At 40.2% G+C, this 11744-nt stretch overlaps 1 protein-coding gene and 1 long non-coding RNA gene across 4 annotated transcripts in view; one reads left to right on the top strand and one right to left on the bottom strand.

The window, feature by feature from the left end:
• TBC1D15 (TBC1 domain family member 15) overlaps positions 1 to 7427 on the bottom strand; it is an 81097-nt gene extending 73670 nt beyond the window's left edge. The window contains exon 1 of one of the 3 annotated variants that reach the window (XM_073900658.1): positions 7321 to 7427. In XM_073900658.1, the coding sequence (XP_073756759.1) occupies positions 7321 to 7350 (30 nt within the window). In that variant the 5' untranslated portion in view covers positions 7351 to 7427. Of the gene's footprint in view, positions 1 to 5463; positions 5575 to 7320 lie in introns of those variants that run through there. The other 2 variants (XM_073900657.1, XM_025883021.2) reach the window with 2 other exon arrangements.
• Positions 7428 to 7554: 127 nt separating this feature from the next.
• The window catches only part of LOC112832366 (uncharacterized), an 11780-nt gene continuing 7590 nt past the window's right edge, over positions 7555 to 11744 (top strand). The window contains exon 1 of the long non-coding RNA XR_003210371.2: positions 7555 to 7728. This is a non-coding gene — a long non-coding RNA (uncharacterized lncRNA). The remainder of the gene's footprint in view (positions 7729 to 11744) is intronic.

Below are 11744 nucleotides of genomic sequence, written 5' to 3' on the forward strand. Positions count from 1 at the left end.
ACTGGCTCCTGAATGAGATGTCATTTTCAGCTATTTCTCCAAAAAATAACAATGAATGCATACAATGTGCCAGGCACAGAGCATGTTTCTAGGTATAAATACGTAAGATTCAGTCACTGCCTTCATAGCATTTACAATCTAAGAGGGGATTAGGAGAAGAAAACAGCATGAATAGGATACCACAGTAGGACCTACTAAATGATATCTAATCTAGACCTAAGGACTCGGCAGGACGAGAAATCAGAAAGACTTAATTAGAGGGATATGGAAACAGACCTGGAGAATGTCAATTTTAACTACAAAAGGGTTTATGCTCTTGGCAAAAAGTTTATGTTTTACACAGGAAGCGGGAGTTCAGTGCATAGCTGCAATCCAGACCAGACAGTAGAGGTAAAAGAGTTCAGAGACAAGAGTAGAGGCCATATCAGATCACAAAAGAGTTATACAAACCATGCTCAAGAATTTGGGAGTTTGGAATTTGTCCTGAAGAAAACTCTTTGCCACTAGAAAGCCATTAAAAAGTTCTAGCAGGGGAATGCCATGGTCAGACTTGCCTTTTCTAAGCACACACACTGGCTGCAGAGCCAAGAATGAACAGCTGCAGTAATCCAGGGAGGGAGAGATTCATGGTGGCTTGAAGTACAGCAGTGGCGGTGGGGATGAAGAAAGGCAGATGGCTTAGAAATATAATTAGAAGGTCGAAATGATAGGAAGGACTTCATGACTGATTAGATGTGGGAGAGGAAGAGAAGAGAAATCAGGGACAAAACTGAGTGGATGAGGTTATTCACGGAGATAGGGAATACAGAAGGAAAAAAGTAAACAGTGAGTTTTTATTTGGGACAAGTTAATCAGTAATGACTGTGGAACAAAAGAAATGTAGCACATAAACGGTTTTAAGAATAACAAGTCACAGAAATTCTGGGAGTGAAGATATAGAGATGTTGAGATATTAAGGATGTTACAATTCTCAAATGGCAGGCAGCAGAACCATTATTGCTTCTTAAGGGCAACAGTGTGCCAAACGATGTCAGACAGGAGGACAGGAATAATTTAGCAGTCTGGGGAGGTACAATGAGGACTAAATGAATGACTTCTCTTATACCAAGGACTACAAATACATTACAGTATTCCACATTAAGAGACAGTAAATAGATTTCATAAGGATTTCCTTCCACCAAAAAGTAAAAATAAAAAAGCTGGGTTATTTTTCATTTAGTCCCAGCAGCTATGTCCCATCAAAGACCTAACATTTTAATTCTTTCCCCCCAAAAGCCATGTTTTTATTAACTCATAAACTAACTTGTTAAATGTGCAAACTACTGTACTGTATCAAAAATAAAGTCTATGTTTAACCACTCAGCATCCAAAGAACTCAACATACAAAAGGTACTAAAATGTTTGCTAAAGAATGCCAGAAAAAGGGATGCCTGGGTGGCTCAGTCAGTTAAGGGTCTGCCTTTGGCTCAGGTCATGATCCCAGAGCCCTGGGAGCAACTCCTGCATCAGGCTCCTTGCTCAGTGGGGAGCCTGCTTCTCCCTCTGCCTGCAGCTGTCCACTTGTGCACTCTCTCCCTCTCTAACAAATAAATAAAATCTTTAAAAAAATAATAAAGAATACCAGGAAAAAAAAAAAAGACATATTGTATTTTACACCAGGAAGGTATTACCATAAGATCCAGTCTAGGCAAAGAAAAGTTCTCCAGGAAAATCTAGATACTAGAATATTCTTTCCATTTCTTACGCACAAGGGTTTTACAGGACTATAAGCATATCTAAAGGGAATTAGAAGGGGCCAATTTCAAGTTACAAGTTAGAAGGGGCCAAATTCAAGTTACATGAATTGCTACTAAGAGTGCCATCAAAGCAAACTCTTAAAAAATAACAGCTGATTTCCCAATTGTTTCGTGTTTTTTTCCAACAGAACTAAATTCTAAAACAATCAGGGTAAAAACAGAGTGAAACCCAACTGTACTAAAATAGAACTTTTTAACTCCAAAACAAGAGGACTCAGTGATTCCATCTCTCCCCACTCATTTTCTCTATCTTCTTGCTCATTCCTAATCACTGAATACCTACTATGTGCCAGAATCTTGGCTAGATGCAGGTGAAACACTTCAGGCCCTGCCCTCATAATGAGTCAGTTTACTGGTCTTCAGAATACAAACATTCACTAAAAATAGCACCTACTTCAAGGACGTGAAATTTATTTTGCATTTCTTATTTAGACAAGACAAAGAGGTGGGTGTTACTGAGTATTTTCCCTCTAAAGAACTTAAGTCTTTAAGATAGAATGTAAGGGGCTATCTGATACACACCCAATGCCTAATATAGTGCTTGGAACAAATCAGATGCTTAATAAATATTTGTTGGATAAATGAATGAAAGTAAACTAACAATCAGAGCAGTGGGTCTAAGGCCAAAACCTATTTCAGGCTATCTCCTTTCTCCTGCCTTTTCTGTGATAGGTAAATTCAACTCATTCCATTAATTAATTCTGTCCACCAGTTATAGAAGACACAAGATGGTCTTTACAGGCAGTGTCCCTATTTCTCCCCTCAATATTCACAAGAGAACGTCACTTTCTCTGTTTGGCTGACCGTTAAAACATATTGTTCTACAGACAGACAGTTAAAAAAAAAAAAAAGCTGAACTCTAAGAACTAATCAGGGTTTCTAATCAAACTCAAACCTGTTTTCAAAAGCTCAGCTAAAAATTACATTCATGCAAAATTGAATTCATCCGCATGCTGACAAAAACCTACGCTTGATTTAGTCAAATCATCAGAGACCTGAAGATGTCAAATTGGTACCCTGTATTTAGTAACTACTGAACTACCCACTGGCATAAAACTATCAGCATCCTAGAGGTATTACAGGGTCCTTTTTTATTACCAAAAAGATACAGAGGCACCTCATGGTGCAGTTGGTTGAGTGTCCGACTTTTGGTTTCGGCTCAGGTCATGATTTCAGGGATCATGGGATGGAGCCCCACATCAGGCTCCACATTCAGTGTAGAGTCCGCTTGAGTTTCTCTCTCCCTCTGCCCCTCCCCCCACAGACTCTCACACTATCCTCCTCCCTCACATAATCTCTAAAAAAAAAAAAAAAAAAAAAAAGATGCAATACACCATATAAGTACATACATTATATTACATAGTACAAAAAGCTACAGGAGACTTTATTCTCTGGTCTACCCTTCAGAAACTTGTTTTTTGGGGTTTTGCTTTTGGTTTTTTTTGACTGTGGATCCTATCATCCTTATAATGGATCAGGTTCCCCTCTTTACTTTAGCTGCTAAAAAACTTAAGAGCTAAACTGTGGCCCACTAAAGCATACAGTTTATTTAATAAATATACTTCCAGTACCATTTACTTTTTTTACCCTTACTTTCCTTCTACCTTTTTTTCTAATGTATTTTACATAACTATATTGCTTTTATATTTGTGAGCAGCTTAAATCTTTGTGGAAAATGGCAGCAAAAATAAATACTCAACTATTTCCTAACCAATAATAATTTTATAATGTTTAAGAAATCTGAAAGATTTTCCTTAACAATAGTAGCAGCTAACATTTATTGAGCACTTACTTGACACCAGGCACTGTTCTGAATGCTTTGCAAATATTAACTCATTTAATCCTCTTTACAATTCCATGATGGAAATATAATTATTCCTCATTTACAAATGGGAACACTGGGCACAAGAAGTTAAGAAATTTGCCCAAAGTATACAGCCATAAAGCAGTGGAGCCAGAGTCTGAACCCAGACAATCAAGCTCCATCTCCTTAACCACTGCCCAACTGGGATGATTTTTCATTCATCAAAACTACATGATTTCTAAAACAAGGTATTTTTCAATTCCTAAAGTAAAAATGAGAATTAGAGGTAGAGCTAACTTCAAAAATGAAGTTTATACCCATACCAAAACCATACTGTAAATCTTTAAAATTCTGCTATACCCAATGACTTACAGAGAAATTGAGATTACGAACACCTACACAGCATCTACCACGTGCTAGGATTTGTTCTAATATATTTACTTATTGATTCTCTTCACCGTCCCATAAAGTAGGTACTATATCATCCCCATATTACAAACGAGGAGACTGAAGCACAGAAAGGTTACGTAATTTGACTGACGTCCCTAGTAAGTGTGAAGTTAGTTTTTTGAAACTGGTTTGGATCCAGAATCCAAACTCTTAACTGTTATCTTACACTGCTTCTCCATATGACAGAGATTAACTTCCTTGATTACTTCCTACACTCAAAGTTCAAAGCAAGCAAAACTGTTAGAAAAATTACTCTACATCCTAGATCTCAACACTGATTCTATCCACCAGCATCTATATTTTTGAAAAGTACCACATGTGGTTCTTGTGAGCCTTGATTAATATCCACTGCCCTAGGTTTCTAAGCTAGATAGGTCTTAGCTGAGCCTTTGGGTGGGAGCGGTATGGGGATAAAGAAATACACATATATACACATATACACACTCACTCTCTCACATCTATATATATATATATATAAGAACAAAGCCTTTGTTCCCAAAGGAACAAGACTGGAAAGGAGGGAAGCATAAGATAAAGCCAGAAAGGGAACACGGCTTTTTATACCATGTTAAGCAGCCTTTAGTATTATTTTAATGGTGACAGTAACAAAATAAAGATTTTTTTTTTAAGATTTTATTTATTTTGAGAGAGAGGAGAAAACGTGTGTGTGCATGCCTGCGCACAGGCTGGGTAGGGGCAGAGGGAAAAAAAGAATCTCAAGCAGACTGCGTGCTGAGTGCAGAGCTGATGCAGGGCTCCATGTCATGACCCTGAGATCACCACCGGAGCCAAAATTAAGAATCAGATGCTTAATGGACCAAGCTACTCAGGCAACCCAGATTTTGTTTTTTTAAAGCAAGAGACAATCAGATTTGTACATTACCAAAAAAAACCCAAAAAACAAAAAACCTTCCAGTGGTGGTGTAGAGAGGGGACTGCGGGCAAAGAAACTGCAACAAGGAGAAAAATCAGCTAAGAACTCGAGACTAGAGGTGGACTAAATGGACTAAAAACAGAGAATGAAGAGTATGCAGAAATTTAAGAAACTTCTTTAAGGTAAACTGGTAGGACTTGGTTCTTGATAAATTTTTATTGAAATGGACGTCTCCAAGTTTGTTTTACATGCAACCACTGAATGATGATACCATTAAACTAGATCTGAACTTACTGAGGGAAGAATAACTGGGTTTTGCTCGTCATGATGGTATTATTTGGGAGAGGAGGAGCTTTTGGCACAGAAACGTAATTTAGGTGGTATGATGGTAATGGGTGTCAAATTATGAGTAAGAATAAATGAGATGATGAAGCACAGTTATGACATAAAAGACTAATTTTAAGAAATCAGATTATGGGGGCACCTGGGTGGCTCAGTCAGCTGAGTGCACAACTCTTGATTCCAGCTCAGGTCCTTACCTCTGAGTCATGGCATTGAGCCCTATGTGGGGGCTCCACGCTCAGCAGGGAGTCTGCTTGAGATTCTCTCTCTTCCTCTGCCCCTGCCCCGCTCATGCTATCTCTCTCTAAAATAAATAAATAAATAAAATCTTTATAAAAATGTCAGATTATGGGGGCGCCTGGGTGGCTCAGTTGGTTGAGCGACTGCCTTCGGCTCAGGTCATGGTCCTGGAGTCCTGGGATTGAGTCCTGCATCCGGAACTGCTTCTCCCTCTGACCTTCCCCTTTCTTGTGCTCATTCTCTCTCTCAAATAAATAAAATCTTAAAAAAAAAAAAGGTCAGATTATGAAAGAGAGTGACTGGAAGGAAAGGGTGAAAAAAGTCTTATATTTCATCACTGGGCTTCATCATCTCAAGGATTCTCTCAAAAACAATCCATGCCTGAAAGAGGGAAGCAGAGTTCAAATGGAAAGGATCCCTTCTTGGAAAGACCTAAATTGAATCGGTCCAGACAGAAAATCAAGCAGGATAACTTTGAAGTATGTAATGAGTCAAATAGAAAATCAGCATCTGCTATGAAGACTTAAAAACTAACAAGACAATCAAAGAGCATGAATAATCAAAAAAAACTATGACCAATCTATCATTTAAAATAGCCAATATGTAGAAGTATGAAATCTTTCTTAATGTTTTTATTATTTCACGTAATCCCAACAACTCCAATACAAATAACAATTGGCACCACCACTATTCTGGAGAAAAAATTTACGAAGGACAGAAAAGTCACACTTGCTCAGTTTCCCAAGGTCACACTTCAAAGTAACAGCAAAACCAAGACCATATGTGTTATTCTGCGGCCAAGTCTAGTGGTCCATACACCAAACCACAAAAGTTGTCAAATAATTCAAAATGGGATAAGGAGAGCAGCATAGAGAAAATGACTCAAACTCGATGACCAGAGGAAGCTATCGGTGACAAGTAAATACGTAGTCATTAGTTTTCCATGAGTCATCACCAGACCCAACTGTTTACGAAATACTCCCGCAATAGGAAATACTGCCTGTGGCATGTCATGACAGTCCTAAATAACAGGCATTAAGATGTGCCCTCGGAACGCATATAGGCAATATACAACGAAATCTCCTCCGCACTAATTCTAGCTCCTAACGAACTAGGAGGGAGTTAAGACAGGATTACAGATACTCCCCCACGAGAACATCATAGAGACCTCTAAGAAATACAGTAACTAACGCCTTCCTAGACAAGAGTGAGATGGTGTAAATCTCCTGCTCCCTGAGTGGAAACATGCCCTGCTGCTCACAAGCACCAGCCAACTCGGCAGTCTGGTAAAAATGAATCCAATACACTCTTTTCTTCTCAGTGCACAGCTGCACAACACCTGTTTTCAGCTCCTCCCCATGGGGGCAAAGATGCCTTCACCGGAGTGAAGCAGAGAAAGACGGGAAAGTTAGATTAACGCCGCAAAGGAAAAGAAAAAAAAAGACGCTGGAGTCAGAAGAGTAGATCTAAAGAACTAGAGTCAGGAAAAAGTGAACCACAAAAGAAAGGAACTAGGCAACTACCTGTCTCTTAGAAAAAGTAATACAAATTAAAGCCCCCTGCTGCGGGGCAGTGCAGAGCGGAACAGCGCCCGAGGCCTAGCTGGCCTTGAAGCAGGAGCCGGTTTCTAATTCCCGGACTGAGCCGGCAATCTCGAGAAAACAGCTGACACGACCAAGTCCTCGTCTCTTACATCCGCCACAAGCTGTTCCTGATACAGAATGGCCTTCACGTCCCTCCCCGACCGGCCTCCAAGCAACAAAAGCACATCGTCCCAGAGAAAAGTAGGGACGTTCGCCGGGGCCGTTACTTACCTTCCCGCTCACAACACCCGCCGCCGCCATGTTTCCTTCGCGTGCCTGTGATGACGTAGCAGCGCCTCACGTGTCTCTCGGATTCACAACATCCGTCAAAACTAGGCTGATATCCGGGCGGGAAAGGGGCGGGGAGTGGAGGGAACAGCACGGAGCGAAGGGGCGGGTGAGAAGAAAAGCCTGGCGCATGCGTACTCAGTGGATCACGGGCCGCTAGGGTGGGGTCTCTGGTGCATACTGCGCATGCGCCAATTTTCCCCCAAGGAGGGAAGCTAAATTAAAGTGTGTTTGCCTTTTCGTTTTCTTGGGGACGAGACTTTGAGCCACTCACAGGCCATTTCTGTTTGGTATGATGGCAAGAACATATATTAGGAGCCAGTAAACGTGGTCCTGGCTTTGTGGCCATAGGTAAGTCACACCTTCAGCCTCTGTTTCTCATCTGAAAATCGGGATAGTAAGACTGTGGCGAAGATTAAAGGAATCCCAGCCCTCTATCCGAGCACCCACACAGAGACTTTCCCCTTCTGTTTGTGAAGTTTCTGAATTTGAGTCTGATTACTGCAACTCACACATGACCTTGAGTAAGGTATTTTGATAGGAATGCGATAATACCACGCCCTCGTTGCTCCGGAGTCCAGAGCACATAGCTCATAGCTCCTACACAGTTACTTAATAGCTGTGTGACTTGAAACAAGTTTCTGAATTCATCCAAGCTTCAGTATGTAAAATGATTACCCATGGAGTGGTTGTAGGGATCTCATGGGTCAGTGCACGTGTGTCAAGATGATTTGTTGAGATATTAAGATACTGTTTTGTTCTCAGGGCTGCAAAAGAATGCGGGGGGTGGGGGGGTAGAGAGGAGTAGAATGCCAGAGGGTGACCCCAAAGATCTGGGACTTTCCTTGCCCCAGGGCGGAATAAATGGCCCCTTTGTGTCAAAACATCTGTACCCACTGAGGTGATTTTCTCTCCGAACAATGGCGAGAGGCTGGAGACTTTACAGGTTGGTTAAGTGGCAACCAAAGGGAGTAACAAAAAAGGAGGATTGAAAGTTCTGTGAATATCAGGAACCAAATGTGTAAGGGAAGTGGCAAGACCTTCCAAGGGAATAGATTTGTAGTATCCATTAGGGAGGCTGCACACTAGGCATCAGAGATTCCAATCACGGCCAAGACCCCATGTCCAAGCTTGGCATTGAATTAGCAAAGCAAGTCACTATCAGGATAAATGAGCTGGGGAAGTGAGCATATTAGTTACCAGCCCTGAGTGAAGATGAGGCCTTCCCAAAAGAACTGGATTGAGTAAGACCCCTAGAACCTTCATACAATCCTAGGTATGGTGTGTAGATCCTTAATAGTGACCCACATTAAACTTTCCACCAGCTCAAAGTAATTGGGTGTGGTTAAAGGAATTTTTTAACAGACATTTCTTACATCCTGTGTTTTGGAGAAAAGTTGAAGCCCTAGTACACTGCCTGGAATAGAACACTCAATAAATGGCAGCTATTATTTATATAATAAGTTTGGGAATTAAAGCTTTCTCACTGTAAACTTGGCATCCTAGTTTCACCTGCTGCCTCCATGTTTTAAAGCCTCATCCTTCAGATGCCCCTTAAATGCTGGCATTGACTATCCATGGGCTATCCTTGGGCTTCTTTTACTTTTTTCCAAGCACATTCCTAGACCATTATCTTTATATATTCTGACATCATCACCTCCTATGTGCTAATGACTGAAATATCTCCAGCCCAAGTCTCTCCTAAAATTTAGGGCCCACACCTGTTGCCTGCTGGACCTTTTTACTTGAATGACCCATCACACCTCAAAAAATCCTAAATCTTTGCTCCTCAAAATATAGTCTGCAGACCAGCAGCATCTGGAAGCTTGTTAGAAATGCAGAATCTCACATTGGGGAGGGTATGTGTTGTAATGAGCACTGGGTATTATAAACGATTAATGAATCACAGACCTGTACCCCTGAAACAAATAATACATTATATGTTAATTAATTTAAAAAGAGATAAAAAAAGAAATGCAGAATCTCAGGTCCCACCCCAGAACTACTGAATCAAAAGTTGCATTTTAACAAGATCTCCAGGTGATTTTTGTGCATGTTTAACTTTGAGAAGCAGTCTTAAATTTTGCTTTTGTTCTCTGAAATTTACTACCATTTGCTGAATTAGAGATGCAGACAGAGCACAATTTCTCCAGGAAAGTGTTGCTATCATGTTACCCAGTTCTGGGTAACTCATGGCATGAGTTTTCTGGAGAACTCATGGCAAACATCCCCACTGTGTCTCTCCTTCCTATCCCCACTACCACTCTTACAGTTGAGGTCTCTGGTTACCCCTAGTTTGCATCTTAATTCATTCCCTTGCTTTCTGCTTCATCTTCCCCCTAATAATTCATAACCCCACCAAATTTGTCTTCCCAAAGCATAAATGTGATCATGTGAACTCCCTGCTTAAAATCCCTTAATGGCTTTACATCTCTTCAAGGAAAGAGTCCAAATTCTCCAGCATAACATATAAGGCCCTTCATAAACTGTTCTTGCCTATTATTTTAGCTTTATCTCCCAACCTTACCCACTCAGACCCAAGTTGCCAACCATAGCCAAATACCTGCTGTTCCCTGAATATACCATGCTGTGTCCCAAGATCCCTTGAACTGCAGCAGATTGGCTTGGCTTGGATCTCTAAACCAATCACTGTGTCCCAAAATATATAGATGTTCTAATTGGCCAGATTTGACTCATATGCCTACAGCTCCAGTCAAGTACAGAGAATGACGGGAAGGGTAATTCCCAGAGAAAAATCAGGAACCATTCTAGAAAAAAGGGGAGTGGTTGCTGGGCAGGCCAAAGCAGACATTAATTACAGAGGATCCATCTTTGCACTCCCATGGTATCACACTGTAAAATACCTGGTTTACTGACCTGCCTTCCTTTCCCTGCTAGGTTGTGAACTAATGGAAGGTAGGAACTACACTTTCATTGCTATGATCATCACTCTTGGCACAAATGCCTGACCCATAGCAGATACTAAATAAAGGTTTGTTTAACAAATTAAATCAGTTCTTTACAAATGGCACAGTTAGGCTTTACATTCAAAAGGAAAGAGACCATTTTCCTTTTTCAGTGATATCCTCTATATGCAAAGGGAAGAAACAAGGTCAGGATTTCAGTGTAGTTTGTTTCATGTTTTAGTTTTTTACTATATTAGAAGAGAAAATCATAGTACACTTACATGAAACAAATGGACAGGTTTTTAAAAGCATGCATATAAATGTAAATAAAGTAATGGGGCTCCCTGTAACTTAAAATAATTACTGTTTTCATGGGAGTAAGTAATTTTATAGTTCCTGAGTTCACTCCTGTGAACTATATAGTCATTCGCTAATTATAACTTATCACTCAAAAAGTTACCTGATGTAAAAGAATCTGAGTATCCTAAAGCAACTTTAGACCTGGGCAGAACTTTAGCATTCGTCTCCCCATGTTTTTCATTTGAAGAAATTGAGTCTCTTAAGAGATTAATGATTTGCCAAATCACAAGCTGCTTTATAGCTGAATTAGACTTCATTACTGATACATGTCTTACTCAGCTGTGCCACACTATCAGCTGAAAGTGATTACTCCCCTCTGTGAACTACATTTAATTACCCATTCAGTTTGATTCCCCTCACCTCAGTTTCTGACCAAACTATTTGTCTTTCAGAACTTATCCCATGTCACACATCATCTGTTAAGACTTCTCAACTTTGCCACTACTTATTGACCTCTACGTTTCCTGAACTCTTAGAACAGTCAGACTAAAGAGGCGCCTGGGTGGCTCAGTTGGTTAAGCGACTACCTCCGGCTCAGGTCCTAGGATCGAGCCCCACATCGGGCTCCCCCTGCTCTGCGGGGAGCCTGCTTCTCCCTCTGCCTCTGCCTGCCACTCCCCCTGCTTGTGCTCTCTCTGTCAAATAAGTAAATAAAATCTTTAAAAATAAATAAATAAATACCACTGAATTGTACACTTAAACAGTGGCTGCAATGGTAAATTTTATCGCAATTTTTAAATAATTGGAAAAAATAGAGGAAAATATTCAGAATGTAGGGTTAGGCAGAATTCTTAGACTTGACATCAAAATCATAATCCGTAAAGGAAAAGTGGATAGATTAGACTTTATCAAAGTTAAAAACTTTTGCTCTCCAGGTTGAAAAGGATGAAAAAAACAAGCTATAGACTAGGGTAAAACATTTGCAAACCACAAACCCAACAAAGGACTAGTACCTAACTTTTATAAGCAACTCCCAAAACTCAACATTTAAAAAATCCAATTAGAAAATGGGTAAAAGAAATTGCATTAATTTTCCATTGCTTTTTTTTTTTTTAAGATTTTATTTATTTACTCATGAAAGACAGAGAGAGAGAGAGAGAG

Source organism: Callorhinus ursinus, unplaced genomic scaffold (genome assembly GCF_003265705.2).
Source record: "Callorhinus ursinus isolate GAN/ISIS: 27379988/994484 unplaced genomic scaffold, GSC_fseal_2.0 scaffold14, whole genome shotgun sequence".
NCBI classification, from domain to species: Eukaryota; Metazoa; Chordata; class Mammalia; order Carnivora; family Otariidae; genus Callorhinus; species Callorhinus ursinus.